Below are 21,390 nucleotides of genomic sequence, written 5' to 3' on the forward strand. Positions count from 1 at the left end.
GCAGGACAGCAGCTGCCTGGCCATGGGACAGTGAATTCCTGAGTGTCACTGGTGGCCTGGTTCTCTCACTAAACGTTGTCTCTTTGTATGCTCACTTATTTTATTTTATTCTTTTGGTTTTTTGAGACAGAGTTTCTTCTCTGTGTAGTCTTGGTTGTCCTGGACTTGCTTTGTAGACCAGGCTGGACTCGAACTCACAGAGATCCACCTGCCTCTGCCTCATGAGTGCTGGGATTAAAGGCATGCGCCACCAATGCCCAGCTACTATGATGTTTTTTGAACACATGCTTTATTGGAGTGAGATACAGTCTGGTCTAACTGATGGGCCTTCATAGACCTTTAAGCATTTGCTTCTGGTCCAGTCTCGGTTCACCCTTACAACTGTTTAGACCCTTGAGGACAAGATGGTGGTTGCTTTTGCTCTCCAAGGCTCAGACATGTAGAAGGGTCCTTCCTGGGTTACTTCAGGATCAGGAGGGAAGGGGATAGGGAGGGGGTTGAGGTGAGGGAGTAGGATGGGGGAATTTAGGGGGGTGCTCCCCACCTTGCAGCTGATCAAGCAGAAGGCAGTTGGCTATATTTTGTCTCTTCTGTTCTTGGCAGATATCCCTCCCAGGTACCCATTCCAAGCCCTGCCACCACACTATGGGAGACCCTACCCCTTCCTGCTGCAGCCCACAGCGGCTGCTGATGCTGATGGCCTCGCCCCTGATGTGCCCCTCCCCGCTGATGGACCTGAGCGCCTGGCGTTGTCTCCCGAAGACAAGCCCATCTGCCTGTCACCCTCTAAGATTCCAGAGCCACCTCGGGACAGCCCAGAGGAAGAGCCGCTGGCCAACCGCGAGGTGAAGGCTGAGGTTGAGGATATCGAAGAGGGCCCCACGGAGCTGCCTCCCCTGGAGTCACCACTGGCCCTGCCTGTCCCCCCGGAGACCATGGTGGCTGTGAGTCCTGCTGCTGGTTGTGGAGGTGGCCTGCTAGAGGCCCAGGCATTGCACACAGCAGCTCAGGGCTGCCAGGAGCCCTCTGAAGCATCAGACTTTGCACAGGTGGCTGAACCGCAGGTAGAGCTACCGGGTAGGACGGAATCCTGCATGGCTGCCCTGGAACTGGGGACACCGCTGACACCTGAGCCGCTGGTGGAGACTAAGGAAGAGCCGGTGGAGGTGCCCCTGGATGTGCCAATGGAGAGGCCCACGGCAGACGCAGGGCCTGAGGATAGCCTGCCCCAGCCATCCCTGACCGAGCCTCAGCCTAGCCTAAAGCTCTCAGACTGTGACTTGCCTGTCCCAGAGAGCCAGTGTCTGAACCTGGAGGCCCAGGAGGCTGCCCCTGCTCCCGGCAGCACCTGCTATCTGGAAGAGACCCACTCTGAATCATTCCTGCCAGGCCTGGAGGACCCACTGGCTGGCATGAATGCACTAGCGGCTGCTGCCGAGCTGCCTCAGGCCAGGCCTCTACCCTCCCTGGGTACAGGGGTCCCAGCCGGGGAGAAGCTGGACGCAGCCCCCACCGTCGTCCTGGAACATGGCTTCCTGCAGGGCATCACCCTGCTGAGTGAGATAGCAGAGTTGGAGCTGGACAGGAGAGGCCAGGAGGTCACAGGTAAGCGCTGGGCTGAAGGCTTCCGGTATTCGTGTCGTTCCCCCCCCCCCCCCCCGCCAGCAGAAGATTTATAGAAGAAGGTGGTGGGGGTGCATGCCTTTCACCTCAGTATTCTTGACCTGTGACTTGCTTGTCCCAGAGCCCAGTGTCTGAACCTGGAGACCCAGGTCCATCTCTGGTTCTAGGTCAGCCTGGTGTACACAGCAGGGTCCAGGCCAGCCAGGGGCAACAGAATACATTGATAGATTTTTTTTTCTTAAAAACTCCCAAGGCCCCCCAAGTATATGTTTTATTTCACACTCTTTTGCTTTGTTCCTCTTGTAACTGTAAAACCAGGCTTAGTGCCATGGGCCTATCATCCAAGTTATATGGGAGGCTGAGGCAGAAGGATTGGGAGTTTATGGCCAGTCTGAGCTAGAGAATACAAGGTTAGCCTAGGCAACTAATTGAGGTCCTATTCTAAACATAAAAAGTAAAAAGAGGGCTGGCGTTGTGGCTCAGTGGTAGAGCACCTGCCTAGAATCCCCCAGGGAGGGGCTGGGGTGTGGCTCAGTGGTAGAGCACCTGCCTAGAATCCCCCAGTGAGGGGCTGGGGCATGGTCCAGTGGTAGAGCCCCTGCCTAGAATCCCCCAGTGAGGGACTGTAGTGTAGCTCAGTGGTAGAGTGCTTGCTCTAGCCATTATTAACCATGGAGATGGGAGGAGTGAGAAAATATGTAACTAGAGGTGCCGTTTTGATGGACTTAGGCCTCCAGTCCCACCTCCTTCCCCTGTTACGATCTATATTGTATGAGAGCAGGATTTCTGAGATGCTGGGTCGGGGTCGGGGGAGAGGTACCTACCACTAAGCCTTGATGGTCTTGAGCCCCCAGAACCTACATAGTAGGAGAGAAATGATTCCCAAAAGTTGTCCTCTGAGCTGCACACATGTGCTGTTCCATGTGTGTGTGTATGCACGCGCGTGTACACATACGTGAATAAATGTAATATAATAACCGGAATGTAGCTCAGTTGGTAGAGCGCTTGCTCCGCATGTATGGATAGGCATGTAAGCCCAACACTTGAGAGATGGAGTCAGGAGGACCCAAACTTAAGGTCTTCTTTAGCTACCTACTGAGTTTGAGGGCAGGCCAGGCTATGTTACATCCTGTCTCCCCTCCCCCCAAAAAGGCAGAGAAGAATTTGTTTGCTCATGGAACCAAAGTTGAGCAGTAATGAAGTAGCATTAGGTACAACTGGATCTGCGTACTTGAATTAAGTCATCTTGAGGTTTTTTTTTTTTTTTTTTAAAGATTTATTTATTTATTATGTATACAGTATCCTGTCTGAATGTGTGCCCGCACACCAGAAGGGCACCAGATCCAGATCTCATTATAGATGGTTGTGAGCCACCATGTGGTTGCTGGGAATCGAACTCAGGACCTTTGGAAAAGCAGTCATTAGTCTTAACCTCTGAGGCATCCCTCCAGCCCTTGTTTGTTTTTTTTCCCCCCCTTCTGGGCATGCCCAGTTGGTTCTTCCTTCTTCTACTTCTCTCTCCTTCCCTGTTCCAATTTTTTTCTTTCTCTCTGTTGACCTCATTTTTGCCAGCCTCACTGCCCTCACCGGGGCCTCTAGTAATTTCTCCCATGCCCGTTGGCCTGCTCAGCTGGCCCGAGTCTTGCGTCTTTCCTGGAAGCCCCAGGAAGAACTCTGAGATCCCTCGTCATGGGCCCACTGGGGCTCATGCTTTTGCCAGTACACAAACCTGCAGCCGGGCCCCTGGGGAGATGGTGCCAAGGCTAAGAGCACTGCCACATACATGTGAGGACCCGAGTTCCAGTTCCTAGAGGCCATAGAAAGCTGGCTGTGGGGACGCGCATCTGAAATTGCTTTGTTGCTACAACAAGCTGGGAGGCAGAGGCAGGAGAATTGCAGGAGTCCAGTGGCCTTCGAACCTGCTGAGAACACAACAACAGAAAATCCTTTCTCAGACAAGGAGGGAGGGAAGGACTGACACGTGACTGTGTGTGTCTGAACCCCTCCACATGTGTACCGCAGGAACGCGAGCATTCACACATGAATGCACACGCAACGCTCATGTGCGCGCGCACAGCAGGGGTTGCCTTCATGAACCTGCACACTAGACCCCTGTTGATTTTTTTTTTTTTTTTTGAGGGACCTCTCTCCCCATACTGCTAGAGATAAACCCCCAAACCAAAGGCCAGCAGTGAGCAACAGCCGGGCCCCTCTCTAGGTCACCCCTAGTTGTGACAACCACAAGCTGATGTACATATTTGCTGGGATTGCTTGAACAGTTTGTCAGTGACTAGAGATTTTCTTTTCTTTTTCTTTTTCTTTTTTTTTTTTTTTTTTTTTTTGGTTTTTTCGAGACAGGGTTTCTCTGTGTAGCCTTGGCCGTCCTGGACTCACTTTGTAGACCAGGCTGCCCTTGAACTCACAGCGATCCGCCTGCCTCTGCCTCCCGAGTGCTGGGATTAAAGGCGCCACCACGCCCAGCTCATTTCTTTTTCTTAAAAGACAGATACGTAGCCCAGGCTGGCCTAGAACCTGCAGCAATTCCTCTGCCTCGTCCTCCCGAGTGCTGAGATAGTAAGTCTGAGGTGGACCTCGTCAGGCCTTTCTCATTGGTTTGTAATCCTTCATTTTAGACTTTGACTTCCTCTGGAAGAAACCATCCATATTGGGTTAGGGCTTTCACCCTAATACTCTAACTCGGCTACCTCTTGTAGGAACCCTCTACATAGGCCGTGCCTCGTTGTACCTATGGGGTTGGTTGGGATGGCGCACACCTGTGGTGCCAAGCATTTGGGAGGCTGAGGCAGGAGGCTCTCACCTGTACCGAGATGACTGGGATTAGACTATGTTAGGGGTTGCAACCATATCAGTAAAGCCCGGCTTGGCATTTGTGCCCTGGGGAGTGTTGGGTGAGCCAGGCTGGTTGTTTGATTGGAGAAAGACCTGGCAAACTTTCGTCCCTCCCACTGAGGACTTTGACGTGATGGGGGTGGGTGGAGCAGCACTAGGCTGCTTCAGTCTAAAGTGCTATTAACCTGGTAGGTTCAACTCCCACTGTGTCGTCTTCCTTTACCTAAGGATATGTAAAAATAAAAGCCAGGCTGGAGAGATGGCTCAGCTGTTCAAGGCTCGGCTCAGCTCGGCTCACAACCAAACATGTAAAGATGAAAACCACTTGCCGGTGGCCCAGGGCTGTCATCCAGCTGTGCCTGAGGCATGAGGTGTGAAGGCTTATGTACAGAGTGAGTTCAAAGCCAGCCCGAGGAACTGTTGCACAGTAAAAAAAATTAAAAAAAAATTTAAAAAGTCTGAAGATGCAGCTCAGGGTAGAGTCCCTGCCTTGTCATGCATAGAGCCCTGGTTCCGTAAGCCGGGTGTGGTGGGACAGCCTGTCCTCCGGCACTCAGGAAGCAAGGGCAGGAGTAGCTGGAGTTCAAGGTCAGACTCCTGTGTCCAGACCACCTTGGACTGTAGGAGATGCTATCTCAAAACAAAAAAGAAAGAATGGAACTAGAGAGATGGCTCAGTGGTAAAGAACACTGGCCGTTCTTCTAGAGGACCTGGTTTGATTCCTAGCAGCCACATGGGCAGTTTACAACCACTTGTAAATTCAGTTCCAGGAGACCATCTTCTGGCCTCTCTGCTGTCTGCTGGCACCAATCTCTCTCTCTCTCTCTCTCTCTCTCTCTCTCTCTCTCTCTCTCTCTCTCTCTCTCTCTCTCTCATCCATGCACACACACATGCCTGCACTCACACACAGAGGCAAAACATAAAAAAATAATAAAAATTTAAAAGTAGCTGGGTGTGGAGGTACATACACCTTTAATCCCAGAGGCAGCCATTATATTTTTAGGAGTCCAAGGCCAGCCTGGTCTACATAGTGATTTTCAGGTCAGCCAAAGTTACATAAAAAGTTAATAATCACACAGATAAAATTTTTTTAAAAAGAAAGGAGGAAAAGTTGAAACAAACAACCCAAACCTCTGATTTCCCGTGACGGGGAGGCTGGGATGTTGTTGGCAGTAGCAGTGCTGGTTGTCACCAGGTCAGGAGAGCTCTGCTGACATCTAGTGGGGAAAGTAGGGACATGTCAGTGGTTCAGTGAGTGTGACGGGACAGCGGAGGAATCCAACCTGCACTGGGCACAGGGCTGCGAAGCCCTGATTATTCTGTAAATCCTGGGATTATTCATGCTAAGCCTCTCGGCCTTCAGATGTGGCTGATTGCATTTTTTTTTTTTCTTAAGCATGCTTGGATGGTGCAAAAATAATTGCTTAACTTTTAGATTAAAAAAAAGAAAATGTCAATTTGGAAACAAGGTGAGGGCCTGTGAGATGGCCCAACGAGTAGGGTGCTTGCTGCTAAGTCTGAAGACCTGAGTTCGAGTCTCTGTAGCTCAGGATGGAAGGAGAGGACCAGTTCCTAGAAGGTTGTCCTTTGATTTCCATGTGCACGCTGTCTGTGTGTATATGTGTATGAGAGAGAATATGACTCACACACACACACATACACACACACACTAAGTAACAAAATTAATCAGGCCTGTTTATATGGTGCTGGGGATTGAATGTAGGGCTTGGTGCATCCTAGGCAACACTGTGGATGGCACCGCTATCCGTAGGCCTCCCGTTGTGTTTTAATATTTACATAGGAGGCTGAGTGTGTCAGAGTGTTGGGACATGAGTGCTTCCCTGGAACTCGAGCATGCACTTCATCCTGTCCTCCCCAGAAGAGACTTTGTGTCGGGCTTTTGCACCTTTTCCCAGGATGTGTGCTTGTTAAAATATGTGTTTTTGTGTGCCTGTGTGTGTTCTGTGCGCACACGCGTGTGTGTTCGTGCTGATGCGCACAGGCAGGCGCATGGAGGTGTGAGGACAACCTCTGGTGCCTGTTTTCCCCTTATACCCCGTCCGCCACAGGATCCGCCAGGTAGCTGGTTCTCCAGGCTTCTGGGAAATGTCTTCTGCCTGACTCACACTGGAACTGTAAGCACGCGCTACTGTGCATTCTGGGTATTCGTGTTCAGTGCCTCAGCCGCACAGTGAACACTCTCCTCACCAGCCACTTCCCTAGTGCAGTTTGTGCTTTAAATTCCCTCCCTCCAGCCACGCTGCGCCCCTCCCACGCCTGGGTTTTTTTGAGATAAGATTTCTCTGTGTAACCTGGACTTGCTTTGTAGGCCAGGCTGGTCTTGAACTCACAGAGATCCACCTGCCTCTGCCTCCCGAGTGCTGGGATTAAAGGCGTGTGCCATGGCACCTTTTTTTTTTTTTTTTTCCCAAGATAGGGTTTTTCTGTGTAGCTGTGGCTGTGTCCTGGAACTCACTTTGTAGATGAGGCTGGCCTTAAAATCCTAGAGACCCACCTGCCTCTGCCTCCGCAATGCTGGAATTAAAGTGTATATCCCCATGCCTGGCCTTTAATTATATATAATGTGTGTGTGTGTGTGTGTGTGTGTGTGTATTATGTGTGTGTCTGTGTATATGTATATAAATATGTGTCTGTGTATCTGTGCGTGGTATATTATGTGTATGTGTGTGTATATGTGCGTGTGTGTATTTAAGTATGTGTGTCTGTGTGTGTGTATTTGTATGTAAGTGTGTGTGTGTGAGTGTGAGTGTGCAGGTGCAGCAGGGTTGGATCTCTCAGGAGCTGGAGTTACAGGTGGCTGTGAGCTGCCTGGCCGGGCAATTGAACTCAGGTCTTCTGCAGAGCAGCACACTCCCTTACCTGCTGAGCTGTCTCTTCAGCCGTTTGTGCTCCCCTCTCCCTGGGATTTTTTTGTTTGCTTGCTTGCTTGTCTGGTTGATTGGTGAGAGGGTCTCTATACAGCCTGAGCTCAGTTCTCCTGCCTAACCCTTCTGAGTGCTGGGGTGACAGGTGCGAACCACACCTGCTTCCCTGACACGGGAAGCCACACACTCACTAAAGAGGAATCTAAGTAGAAGCATCTATTGTCCTGGGAAGGAACCTCTGGCAGCTTTTGGCCACTCTGAGGTATTTGTTCCTGACCTTTCACACACAGCGCAGGGACAAAACTATCCCATATCCCAGGGCCCAGCCTTACTCTTGTCTTTGATACTGTGTCTTACATCCCATAATATCCCAGGATGGCCTCAGTCCAGTACATCAGTGCTGTGTGGCCTCAGGATGGCTGGCCAGGTGAGTGTAGCCATCTTGCCCGTGGTCCAGGTCCCAGCACTGACTCCCAGGTCTCTTCTGCCTCCCCAGCTACAGAGCCAAACCTGGTTGTACGACCGTCCTTGGAGAGCCTGCTGGCGGCCAGCAGCCACATGCTGAAGGAGGTGTTAGAAAGCCCCTTCTCAGACCCACTCAAGAACCTGCGGCTCCCGCGGGAACTCAACTCCAACAAGAAGTACAGCTGGATGCAAAAGAAAGAAGAGCGGGTGAGTTCCTGAGGGGCAGAGGCTGGTGGCCAGGAGCCCCTCACTTTCTTGCTACGTGGCCACAGTGGGCCGATTTCCTTTTCTTGGCTCTCCTATGAAGGCAGACTGGAAATGCGGCCTGGGGCCATCCTTAGCTGTCCACTGCGAGCCCCACCCACGTGCATAAACGACACACTTGCTATTTACCTCATTAAATGCGTACTGCTGGATGGGTTTAGTTGTCAAAAGTGCTCATGCTGCCTGGCAAAGTTGGCAGTGTGGGAGGGGTGGGGGAGGGGGCGGGGGTGGGGCCTGAACATAGAGAGGAACGCGAGGTCCATAGAACGCAAGGATCCATGATGGAATGACTTGGCTTGATGATGGCTTACCTGTCTGTCACCCCAGCAACTGCAAGGCTGAGACAGGAGGACTGCTGAGAGTTCCAGGCCAGGCTAGGCTACTTAGTGAGTTCCAAACCAACCTGAAGTACAGTGTAATCCTGGAACCCCTGAGTCTGAGCCCAGCATTGCAGAAACTAGAAACAGTGGTGCTCACCTGTGATCTCAGCACTCAGCAAGTAGAGACAGGAGGATCAGAAGTTCAAGGTCATCCTTGGCTACCTGCTAAGTTTGAGGCCTGCCCTGGGCTACAGGAGACACTGCTTCTAAAAACCAACCCACCAGGAGACCTGGTGGCACTCAGAGGAAGGACAGCAGGTTACCGAGAAGAGACTTGATACCCTATGAGCATATACAGGGGGAGGTAATCTCCCTCAGGAACAGTCATAGGGGAGAGGAATAGGGGGAAAAGGGGAGGGAGGGAAGAATGGGAGGACACAGGGATGGGATAACCATTGAGATGTAACAAGAATAAATTAATAAAATAAAAAAAAAACCAACCCACCAATAAGAAGGGACACAGCAATGAGATCCAGACAGTGTTTGACAAGGGGGCGGGACATCAGCATCCTCATTTGTCTCCCCTTCCTCCTGGTACCCTTTCCAGATGTTTGCTATGAAGTCTTCCTTGGAGGACATGGATGCCCTGGAACTGGACTTCCGGATGCGACTGGCAGAGGTCCAGCGGCGGTACAAAGAGAAACAGCGTGAGCTGGTCAAGCTCCAGAGACGCCGGGACTCTGGGTGAGTGGCTTCCCAGCTTGTGCCCCGTCCTGGACATCTGGTCAGTAGGTCGATTGTGGTAGTCATCAGGTGTGTGCGTGGCCCCAAGTGCCCCACTCCGCGCCCCCGCCCACCCCAGGTTCCCAGCCGAGCCTGTGAATTCTTTTTAAGGGACAGGCACGAGGATGCCCATAGAAGCCTGGCACGCAGAGGCCCTGGCAGGCCGAGGAAACGGACCCACACCCCGAGCGCCCTGTCGCCCCCCTGCAAGAGAGGGAAGAGCCACAGCGGTAGCGGAAAGTAAGGCTGGCCCCACGGTGGGTCGGGAACGGACTGGTACCCAGCTCGGAGGGGAGGAGCAGGGCCCCCTGTACGGTGCCCACCACTGGGCGCCAGGGGACCTGGTGTAGTGCCTGGTGCTCTGATCCCTGAACGGCAGCTCCCAGGGAGCCCGGAGTGCTGCCCAGTCCAGGAGGGTGAGCGAAGAGAATGGAAAGATCTGGAAAGATCGGCAGTAGCTTAACTCTAACCTGAGCGCTTGGCCTCACCTTCCTGTCCCACCCACTTCTTCAACATGGGGACTAATTCTTGCGTCTTTCTTTCCGTGTCTCCTCCCTGCCAGAAGTACCCCTTCAACTCCAGCCTTCTAGGACAGGCTGGATACATCTCTGTCCTCCCGGGTTCCCACAGGCTCTCTGGGAACAAGGTCCACTTGGGTGGCACTGCAGCCATTTCAGAGGGCTCCTCCTGAGGTCCTCTTGAATGCTGGCAGGGATAAGGGCTTTCTCTCCAGGGCCAGGCTTCTGCGCAGCCTCCCTGCATACCTGTAAACAGGCCAGATGAGGTCTGTTAAGGTCGTAGACCTGTCCAGGTTGCCACCTAGGGGTGGATGGACACTTAAGTTATCCAGTGGTTGGAAACAAAAAAAAAAAAAAAAAAGAAGAAGAAGAAGTCTGGAAGACTTGGGGTGACCACAGGCAAGGCAGTAGAATTGCAATGGTCTTGTCATGAGAAAATGGCTGCCATCTTGCCATGTCTTACATTTAACCTTGGATATGCCTGACTGGAAAAAGAACAAAGAGATGAACATATATCTGTCCCCAGTCACAGAAGAGGGTGAGGGAGAGACTGGTGGAATAGATAAGAATGGCTGGGCCCATAAGCAGTGCAGGCCTGGGCATCAGCAGTGTTACTGAGTCCCAGCTCCACTCCTCCCTGTGACCTTGGGCCCAGGATTAGCGTTTCTGAGCCTCCAGTCTCAGTTTCCTTGTGTATAAAAAAACCAAGCAAGTAAGAACCGCCCCCAAAACAAATAGTCACGGGTGCACTGGGGATATAGCGTGATGAGTAATTGCCTCGCACGCGCAAAGCCCTGGGTTCCACCCCCTTGCGTCAGGTGCGGTGGCCCAGATCTGTTAACCCCAGCATCTGGGAACCGGAGGCAGGTTCATGGATCGAGAGCCACATCTACCTGTGCTCTCCAGAACAGGGGCCCAGTGCAGGCCTCTCCCTTCATACCAGCTTTGGATATGCTCTCCTCTCCCACCCTGGAAGATTTCCCTAATATTTTCTGACCTTTGCTCTTGGTGCAATTTTGGTAAAGATATGTCTTATTTTGTGTGTGTGTGTGTGTGTGTGTGTGTCTGGAATCACATAAGAGGGAGGCTGATGGTGAAAGATGCTGATTTGAAGGTTGGTTGGTTGGTTGGTTTTCTTTTCCACCTTCTCTCTCTCTGCTTCAGTCACCTGTCTCCCCCACACTGGTCATTCTGGTGCCTGCCCAACCCTTCAGGGCCACACGGGTGGAGTACCCTACCCCTTGCCTTTGAGCGTGGCCTGGGCTGAGCTGCTGACCCTGCCGGGGTGTGTTTGGTTTGTAGGCTGAGCAGCAAGCCCCTGCTGACGTCAGATGACTATGATCTGGGCGCAGGGATAAGGAAGAGACACAAGGGGCCTGAGGAGGACCAAGATGCCCTCATCGGCTTGGGGAAAGCCCGGAGCAGGAACCAGAGCTGGGAAGATCCCGAATCCTCATCTGACTTCATGAGTCAGGTCAGTAAACTCAACACTTGCATACTCACTGGGACACACACAGTGCTCTTCTTGGAAGGCTGGAGGTTATACCTGAGAAAAAGAACCGTCTCCTTCGAGGTCTGTTCCTTCTTACTTCTGTAAAGAAACGGTTAGCTCCCCCACTGCTGGAGAAAAGGAAGGTTCTAGGGAGTTGAAGGATCTGTCTAAAAACCAGCAAGGCTAAAAGCAACATCGGTTTGTGAGCAGAGACTGCCGAAGCAAGCGGGAGGTTAGTTAGCAAGTTTGTAACCAAATAGTTGTTACTCCGTTGTTTAGCGCTGTAATTGTTTAATGAGCACCTTAGTGTTGCACACGGGCTAAGTGCCATTGTGATTCCGTCTGAGTTCTCCAGAGGTAATTTCTGATTTCTACAGAGCCTTGAGACCATGTGCTTCAGGACCCTGTTTCTGAACGCTACTGTGCCTCTCCTGATCTTTGTCATCAGAGGGGAAATGTCACATAAGGGGGCTGCTGGGTGCCAGGGGTGTGTGGAGGAGGGGGGAGGAGGTAGCCAGTGTAGGGGCTGTGGAGATGGCTCTGTGGGTAAAGCATTTGATGTTCTAGTGTGATGACTGGCGTCCTGACCCTAGAATCCACATACAGCTGGGTGGGCAGGCTGCTTGATCTGTAATCCTGGTCTTGGGGGAAGCTGGCTCCAGCCAACTGTGGGTCTCATCCTAGCTTGAGTGAGATACCGTGCCTCAGTGTATAAGGTAGAGAGAGAGTAAAGGAGAAAGATACCTGTTGTCACCCTGCACCTGCATTCGATGCATGTGCACCCCCTTACACACACACACACACACACACACACACACACACACACACTTGCACACACACACACACACACACAAATAAAATAAAATAAAATGAAGAAGCTATCAGAGCATGGTGGTGTGTGCAGGACCAGCCTGGTCTACGTAACAAGTTCAGTCCAGCCAGGGGCGTCTAGGAAAATAAAATCAAAGTAAATGAAAATGTAAAATGAAAGCATGGAAAGATTGACAGTTTTTTGTATACCAGGATCTCTTTTCCTCTCAGGTCATGGTGAGAGACGCTTTTGTTAATTATTTCAACAATGCCATCCCACTCTCCTCTCCGCCTCCAGCAAATGCTACGTGATTAAAGATACAGAGCTGGTGCATTGAAATGGCAGAGCGTTAATGCCTCCGAAACTGCATATTTCATTTCAACAAATGACTACTGTTGGCAATAGACGTGCAAGGAGAAATTTAATCTGTGAAATCTCTAATCATTCTCCCCAGTCCAGGCATCCAAGGCACACTCCGGGCGTTTTTCTTGGCAGCTCTGACCCGTTCAGTTGGGCGGGCTGGTTTAGACTGAGCAGCAGTCTCTGGCAGCTGCTGTGGGAAGATGAGATCTAAGGCAGATCTGCTGTGCTCTGGGCTCAGTTTCCAGCTACCTGCTCCAGCCCATCTGCAGGCCCATTTCCTCAAAGTAGTGCTTTAGGCACGCCCCAACAGCGCTGTTTGAAGCCAGGGTGGGAAGGCGGTTGCCAGCCATGATTGTTACCATGGTAACAGCTTTTAATAAATGATTACCAGGCCAGCCATCTTTAAATTTATTTTTAATTTTGTGTGTGTGTGTGTGTGTGTGTGTGTGTGTTTTCACTTACTTGTGCCACATCTGTGCACCACATTCCTTCACTATCTGTGGAGACCAGAAGAGGGTGTTGGATCTCCTGGAACTAAAGTCATAGATGGTTGTGAACTGCTGTGTGTGTGCTGGGAATCGAACCTGGGTCCTCTGGAAGAACAGCCAGTGCTCTCAACCATGGGGTTACCGCTCCAGCCCACAGGCTAGGCATTTTTAATAAGTGGTTTATTTATTGCATTTATTTATTTTAAAACAGAAGTGGCCCATGCCTTTAATCCCAGCACTCGTGGGGGGGGGGGCAGAGGCAGGCAGATTGCTGTGAGTTTGAGGCCAGCCTGGTCTACAAACCGAGTCTAGGATAGCCAGAGCTGTTACACAGAGAAACCCTGTCTCAAAAAACAAAATAAACAAACAAAAATTATTTCTGGGGCTAGAGAGATGGCTCAGCAGTTAAGAGCACTTTCTGCTCTTCCAGAGATCCTGAGTTCAATTCCCAGCGACTCACAACCATCTATAATGAGATTTTATGCCTTCTTCTGGCGTGCAAGTGTACATGCAGATAGAGCCCTCATATACAACAAATAAATCTGTTTTTAAAAAATTAGCTAGGTGTGGTGGTGCACACCTGTAATTCCAGCACTCAGGGAGGCAGAGGCCGGCAGATCTCTTTGTGAGTTCAAGGCCAGGCTGGTCTACTAAACAAGTAAACAAGTCCAGGACAATCAGGGCTACAAAGAGAAATTCTGTCTTGTACCCCACCAAAGAGATTTATTTCTGTTATTTTCAGATTATGTGTATTGGTGTGTGGATATGTGTGCACATACATACAGATGCCTGCAGCTTTCAGAAGAGAGCGTCATATTCCCTGGTGCTGGAGTGTCAGGGGATTGTGTGTTGGGGACTGAACTTGGGTCCTTTGCCAAGAATATTTCAGGGTTTTAAACCACTGCACCATCTCGCTAACTCCCCACTTTACTTATGCATGTATGTGTGTCTATGTTGGCATGTGCGTCAGGCACACGTGGAAATCAGAATCTCTTTTCTCCATTACGTAGGTCCTGGAATTGAACTCAGGTCATCAGGCTGGGTGACAGGCACCTTTACCTCCTGAGTCATTTCACTGGCCTGAAATGAATGTTTTATGGGCCTTATGCTGGTTATCTCCGTAATAGCCTGATGGCGCTCAGACACAGGTAGCCCCATCTCAGGTGGAAGGCCGGAGGACTAGTTGAACCATTTGCCATGTGTCAGAGGACATGGGACAGCAGTTAGCTTAGTCTCATAAGCCTTGTGACCTGAAATTCACTATCCTAATTTGGCCATAGGTCTTAATCTGTGACCTTTCTTCCCCAGCTGAAGATTAAGAAGAAAAAGATGGCAAGCGACCAGGAGCAGTTGGCAAGCAAGCTAGACAGAGCCCTCTCCCTCACAAAGCAACACAAGCTGAAGTCACCTTTCAAGTTTTCCGACAGTCCTGGGGGGAAATCGAAAACCGGTGGGGGCTGTGGCAGGTTCTTGACGCCGTATGACAGCCTGCTGGGCAAGGACAGGAAGGCTCTGGCCAAAGGACTCGGCTTGTCTCTGAAACCCTCCAGAGAAGGTAAACACAAAACGGCTGCCAAAGCCAGGAAGATGGAGGGGGGCTTCAAGGCCAGAGGCCAGCCCAAGTCTGTCCACTGTCCATTTGCCTCGGAAGTGAGCAGTCACTCCTACAGTAAGTATCTGCCTTCAGGGCCACTGCATGGTGACCGCTAATCTCATTCGTTCTTAACCGTTTTTTTGCCCTCCTCTGAGGGTCGTTAGGGGTCGCTTGCAGCTTTGCACTGTGCCTGAAGCCAGATTCGTGCCCCAGAATTGTAAATGCCAGTGAATGGCAGGTGTACTGTTGGACAGACACAACTACTTGTGGGTAGTAGTGGCCAGCCGGTAGTGGCTGGCCTTCCATCCTTGTGGAAACCTTGCACCATAGAGTTTGTAGCCACTCAGCCTAGAGAGGCCTGGAGGGTGACTTCTTTTGAGTGCTAGAGGTGATGGGCTCCACTGCCTGTGGGATGTTTGTCATTCGTAGCACATGGAAGTGTGGCGTGCAGCATGGGTGGTAGTGTTGGTGGGTTATGGAAAGATTGGGAGAAGAGAGTGTGTGCCCAAGTGGGAAGACACAAACTGGGCGGAACCGGGTTCTGTTTGGTCCTCTTGCCCACTGCAGCTCACCACCCGTGCCGGATGTGTTTTCCCTTTGACCTCGTCTGCTGCCATAGCCATGTGTGACTAAGGAGCCAGGGAAATGGAGCCGCTTGTGGGACCAATGGGTGGACTGAGTGCTTATTCCACTTAAGTAGAAACTGGCCTTGTGGTTTTTCAGAGCCAAGCGCTATTCTTGGCCACTTGCAGGCCTGGGCCCTCTGCCTGGCAAGGGAATAGGTGCTCACACCGTCTGTATGGACAGGCAGCTGATGGCTAAGACGGGCAGGAACGAAGGACACAGTCACTTGGGGAGACAGGAGGGCCTTCTCCCATCCAGTTGCACGCGTGGTGTTCTGTCAGATTTGCTGTGTCTTGGACTTTGCTAGACTCTGGTTCCTGGGATACGTGTGTGTTTGGGTTTGAATGTCTACTGGAAAAAAAAATTTTCTTCTCCCTTTGTCTTGCTGGTGGTGCTGGGAAATTGGTCTCGGTACAACCCAGATCCAGGAATTGCCATGGAGGAGGAGCCCTTGTCCAGCCCTAATTTCCTCACCATATCTCCATCGTGTGTATCCCGTGCGCTTTCCTTCTGTTTGTCGCCTTTGCCGGTCTGAACTTACAGTGTATATATCCCTGGCTGGCTTTGAGTTTTCAATGCTCCCACCCCCTGAGTGCTGGGATAACAGACTTGTGCCAACCGTGCCCAGCTTGCTTAGTGTGCTTTTCTTTTTAAAAAAATGATTTGTGAGCTGGACGTGGCAGCGCATGGCTATAATCCCAAAGTTCAAGACCAGCCTGGTCTACAAAGTGAGTCCGGGATAGCCAAGGCTATACAGAGAAACCTGTCTTGGACACCCCCACCTGACCCCAAGTGATGTGTGTGACATACTTGTGTGCCCTAAGGTCAGTATACCCTAAGATTGTTGGATTCTCTAGAACTGGAGTTAGAGACGGTTGTGAGCTGCCATGTGGGTGCTGGGAACCACATCTGGGTTTTCTATAAGAATAGCCAGTGCTGTTAACTGCTGAACCATGTCTCCAGCCCAGTATTTTCTGTTCTCTTTCTCTTTCTTCCTTCCTCCTTTCTTTCTCTTTCTTTGTTTCTTTTCTTCCTTTCACATAGTGGCAGGGTCTCACTGTGTAGCCTTGGTGTGCCTAGAATTCACTGTGTAGATAAGCCTGGTCTTGAACTCACAGAGCTCTCTCTGCCTGTGTCTTCTCAGTGCTGGGATTAAAGGTCTGCACTCAGCATTTGTGAGCTTTGGAGGTCAGGCATCGTCTTCTTAGGCTTCCCAGCTGTTAGCCGCTCATGTGCAGGGAGGTGGACTGTGCCCACCACAGGGTCAGGTCGCTGCACTCTGTGAATCATGCGCATTTTGGTTTGTCTTGGACCAATGATGCTCTAGTGGGTATGAGGCCCGCCTGCCCACCCCTCAGCCTTATGCACTAGGAACATGTTAGATTGTGTAAGCTACAATGCCTCTCACATCCAAATGGCGTGAACCCTTAGGTCATGGACAGCCACGAGGAAAAAAGGACCATGAAAGACTTGTGGCAGTTGGGGCTGGATAGACAGCTCAGAGGTTATGAGCACTGGCTGCTCTTCCAAAGGTCCTGAGTTCAATTCCCAGCAACCACATGATGGCTCACAACCATCTACAATGAGAGCTTGTGCCCCCTTCTGGCCTGCACCTGTTACGTTTACATAATAAGTAAATTGAAAAAGTCATATTCTTAAAAAAAAGAAAAGAAAAGAAAAAAAGACTGTGGCAGAAGGTAGAAGAGAGTGGTGGCCTCTTGCTTGTCCAGTTGGGGTTGGAGGGCATGAATGGGATGTCATACCTGCTGTATTCTTAAAGGAGATTGAGTCAGTGAATAATAACTCCAGTCACTTTTGGCCTTGGAAGGACCGAGTCAGAACACACCAGAAGGGTGATGGTGCAGTGGGCAGTAGCGCTTAACCGTGCAAGCTTGACAACCCGAGTTCAGTCCTCAGGACCCACAGTGGAACAACTACCAAAAAGTTTTCCTCTGACTTCCATATGTGTGTTGTAATACGTATGAGTGCACACACACACACACACATGCACGCGCGCCCACACACTACATGTGTGTGTGTGGACATGGGAAGGTGTCGTAGTAAAGGACTGGTAAGGTTTGGTGGGATTTGCCCTCCTCCACCAGACTCAGCGGGCCTCCCTGAAGTTTGTTGGTGCTGGTTGTGATGGCAAGTGGGGTTTGTCAGTAAAGCGACTTTAGGGACACCCTGTGCCCCTGCGTGTTTCTCTTGGATGTGGAGATGTTAGGCACTGCCAGGCTGTAGCTGTGTGTATTTGTGTTTTATCTTGTTCTGTGTAGGGTTTTTTTTTTTTGTTTTTTGTTTTTTTTTTTAGCAGATCAAGGGATTACTGTCTTGGCTTTGGGGCCCTTTGTTCTTGTCTTGTTTAATAGCCCAGCGTCAGTATAAAATAGGTCAAGATGGTGTATGTTTGGGTTGAAGTTGGAAGGAACCAAAGAGCTTCTGTTTTGTTGGGCCCATTTCCCAACCGTGTGTGTTTATACCAGAGACGTAGGGAAAGCCATTGGCGGTAAGCTGGTCAGCCGTCTGTGGTGGAAAAGAGGGACTTGGGGGTGGGGCTGAGATAGCATTTCATTTTAATCTGCTGTTGCTGCAAAGAGCTGGGGATGAGGTATGTAGGATTGGTCCTTGTCAACCACGTCCTCCTCCTCAAAGCAGCCACCGTGAGGTATGACGTCTGTAGGGTAGAAGGGAACCACATGCCTTTAACCAGTAGATACTCTAGGGTCCTTCCTCAGAACATTGCTCGCGTGTAACTGTCCCCAGCCCTCAGGCCCAGGGACGAGGGAGGTGGGTGTGCCCAGTGATAGCAGCAGCAAAAAGGGTCTGGTTTGCCTCTTGGTGGGCAGTCCAAGCTGTTCGTGCCAGCTCAGAGGAGAGCTCTGGTGTCACACATGCCCCGGCCTGTGTGCACCTGCTTCTAGTGCATCTGATAGGAAAAAACAAAAACACCAGTCCCTTCCCCCTTCGGCCCCACAACATACTGTACTAAAACCTACCTTGAAGGGCTGGGTGGATGGCTCGGGGTAACATGCTTGCTATGCAAGCATGAATACCCAAGTTCAATCCCCGGATGGTGCATGCTTCTAATACCAGGGCTGGGCAGATGCACACCAAGAAGCTATCTGAGGCTTTCTGGCCAGCCAGCCTAGCCTACATGGCAAGCCCCAGGTCTCGTCGAGGTGGGGTGAGTGAGATGGGTAAAAGGCATTTGCCACCAAGCCTGACTACCTGAGCTCAATCCTTAGGACCCATAGGGTAGAAAAGAATTGGTTCCCACAAGCCATCCACTGACTTTCTTATGTGCTTTCTGGCACACTCACGTCCTCACAAATAAACACGGGTACACAAAAAATTAAAATATAACAAAAAATGTTTAAAAGGGGGCAGAAATTTGAGGATCCAAGGTTAAGGTTGACCCCTGATTTCCGTACCCACGCACATATGCACGACATGTGCACATCTCTCACACCCCCCATACACACATGTACACGCACACACACACATGTACACACCCACCCACACATACACACATGCACACACCCACCCATGCACACACATGCACACACGCACATGTACACATGCACATGCACACACACACACAACCATATACAAACCTGCACACAAGAGAGACAGACAGACAGACAGACAGACCACATACATACACACAAATAATAAAAAAATAAAACCTACTTTGACTGCAGATACGGACTCAGACGAAGATGAAGACTTCCTGAAGAACGGGTGGTCCACCCAAGGCCCCTCCAGTTCCAAACTGACCTCATCCTTCCTGTGCAGCACGGTGGCCAAGAGCGGCAAGCCGGCCTCGGGCCCCAAGCTGACCAAGAGGGGCCTGGCAGGCCCCCGGACTTTGAAACCCAAGGTGGCCGCCAGCAGGAAGCAGTCCTTCTGTTTGCTGCTCCGAGAGGCCCGCTCCCCCTTCAGCGACTCTTCGGAGGAGGACTCCTTTGATCAAGGTTACTAGCGCCAAACACAAAATAACCTTCCATGTTTTTAGAGCAAGAATGAGTGGGAGAGAGCAAGCAAGCGAGCGTGCGAGAGTGTGTGCACACAGCAGGGATGGCTTTAGCCGTCTAGTTTTTGGCAGCGTAGTCTGCCCTATCCGCCTATATTTTTTTCATTTGTGTTTGCTTTTTATTTCCCCTTAAACCTGTGATAACACCACTGGCCAGCCCGTAGGGAGCTCTTACACGGACTCGTTTTTAGTCTCCTCCTTCTGCACCCTCTCCCCCGGCCCCCCCCAGGGTTCCCCCCCCCCCAGCTCCCAAATCTAAAAGCCTAACTTTGCCCTCCCCAGACTCTCCCCACCCCAGGCCGGCCTGGGCTTTCTCTTGGCATGAGCCTGGCGGAGGCTTGCCCAAGGAGCATTTTGTAAAAAACAAAACAAAACAAAACAAAAAACAAACAAAACCCGGACTTTTCGTGTGGGCGTGTGACTTGACGTTTGTACCGCGATTTTGGTAATGCCAAGTTTTATTAAACATACCGAGTTCATTTTTAACTAAACTGTGTGCCTCGTTTCTCTTGCTATGTCCTTAACTAGACATCAGGTTGCCGTTCCCCCTTCATTCATTCCTCCTTCCCCCCTCCTCTCTTACCCGCTCCTCGTCCTCACTTCAGAAGCCATAGACATGGGTGGACCGCTTTCCTGTTATTCAAATATCCCTGGTACCGTTGGCATCCATTCCATTTTTCAGGTGTACAGTCAAGTGTTGTATCATCTATCTGTTTTGTTTTGTTTTTTGTTTTTGTTTTTTTTTTTCCTTTTAAGCTGCTTGTATGTGTTTTATTTTTCTGGAAGCTTCTGCTACTACCCACTAGTGGCTAAAACAACAACAACAACAAAAAACCCCAAACAAATAACATGAACAACAATTAACTTACCGATAACTTTGTTTGCTAACACATATTTCTGTTTTGAAGGGCCCGTGGGCAGAACAGAGTCAAGGCCTTTTGGCTGTCTCATTGATTTTTTTTTTTTTTTAATTCTTTTTGTTTTTCCTTGTCCAATTTGAAACTATTGGCTCAGGTTGCCACGTTGAGGGTCAAAAATGGTATTTCTTGGGGTTGCTGGACAGAGATCTGGCCCCAGTGCAGTGTAGGGGGGTCCACCACTAAAGAACATTCTGGCTCCCACTTTTCCAACATCAGAGCTTTTAGCCTGCAGTTCAAGATCCAGCAGCCCTCAGGCCCTTCAGTCAGAAAATGTCCCTGCAAGGGAAGAAAGTGAGACTGTTTGTTACCCCCTGGCTAGGGTCTGTTTCAGAGTAAATTCCCGCCAGTGCTAGAGTTTGAAAAATCTCCAAATGGGTTAGCAACATGCTGCTGGTCCCCAAGAATGGCCCTAGGCATGGGCAGGAGGGTCAGAGCAAACTGGGACTTGACAGTAGTTTTGTTTGAGGCCCCCTGGGACCAGGACTCTGCCCCATCTCCAAGTCTTCCTTCAGTGCCCAACCTCCTCTCCTCCCACCCCAGCCCTTCTAATTGGCAGAGATGGGATTTGGGGTGGCCAAGCGATGGCACAGAGGGAGCCTTGTGCCTCTTGGGCGCTTCATTCCTGAAATATCCGAGTCAATACAGCCTGCACCACAAAGAGAGGCTGCCCATTTCCTGTCGCAGGCCTCCCCGCCTGGTTTTCTGTGGATGAGACTGGTTGGTCCCTAATTCCCTCCCCATAACTTGGGATGTGGCACCTCTGCCCTTCCTTATACACCCTTAAAGCTCAGGGTCCCCACCCTGAATGTTTTGAGCTCCTTCCGTTTCAACATAGAGCACAGCGAAGCAGGCATCCCCAGGCCTCATAGACAGTGCCAAGGGACCATAGCCAGAGGATTTGGAGGGGCGAGGGCCAGGGCGTGGCTCCCCAGCTTGCCTCTACCATTCAAAGCAAAGCCGCCTGGTGAGGTCTCAGAATGGGATATTTGGGTAATAGGGCCTTCCTGCCCCTTCGGTACTAAAACACTTATTTGGCGTGGCTTTTCTAGTATGTCTGCTTTCTCCTCCCAGCAGCTTGACCATCCCTCCAACCCTTGACCCCTACCCATGATGCTTTGAGTGTCTGTTTCGGTCTCTCGCATTTGCTCTCACGCTGCACTTGGACGCAAAGCGAAGGCTGGGAGTAGGGCAGACGGCGTAGCGGGTTACTGAGTTTGAGTCCGAGCCTGGCTCGTTGCTCCGTAGGTAGGCAAAAAATATTTTCCTTTTCTATTCTCTGTTTATCCCCCCCCTCCTCGGGGTCTGCCCCCACCGGGTCTGGCAGCAGCACATTACTTTGACTTTTACCAGGTTT

At 50.8% G+C, this 21,390-nt stretch overlaps 1 protein-coding gene across 9 annotated transcripts in view; it reads left to right on the forward strand.

Moving 5' to 3' along the window:
- The window catches only part of Tnrc18 (trinucleotide repeat containing 18), a 102,170-nt gene that overhangs the window by 53,112 nt on the left and 27,668 nt on the right, over positions 1 to 21,390 (forward strand). For 6 of the 9 annotated variants that reach the window (XM_051161102.1, XM_051161101.1, XM_051161103.1 and 3 more), the window contains 7 exons: positions 604 to 1,605; positions 7,855 to 8,030; positions 9,015 to 9,151; positions 9,302 to 9,430; positions 11,011 to 11,182; positions 14,171 to 14,531; positions 18,785 to 19,057. In XM_051161102.1, coding sequence (XP_051017059.1) covers positions 604 to 1,605; positions 7,855 to 8,030; positions 9,015 to 9,151; positions 9,302 to 9,430; positions 11,011 to 11,182; positions 14,171 to 14,531; positions 18,785 to 19,057 — 2,250 coding nt within the window. Of the gene's footprint in view, positions 1 to 603; positions 1,606 to 7,854; positions 8,031 to 9,014; positions 9,152 to 9,301; positions 9,431 to 11,010; positions 11,183 to 14,170; positions 14,532 to 18,784; positions 19,216 to 21,390 lie in introns of those variants that run through there. The other 3 variants (XM_051161104.1, XM_051161108.1, XM_051161109.1) reach the window with 2 other exon arrangements.

This window comes from Acomys russatus, chromosome 19, assembly GCF_903995435.1.
Source record: "Acomys russatus chromosome 19, mAcoRus1.1, whole genome shotgun sequence".
Classification (NCBI taxonomy): Eukaryota; Metazoa; Chordata; class Mammalia; order Rodentia; family Muridae; genus Acomys; species Acomys russatus.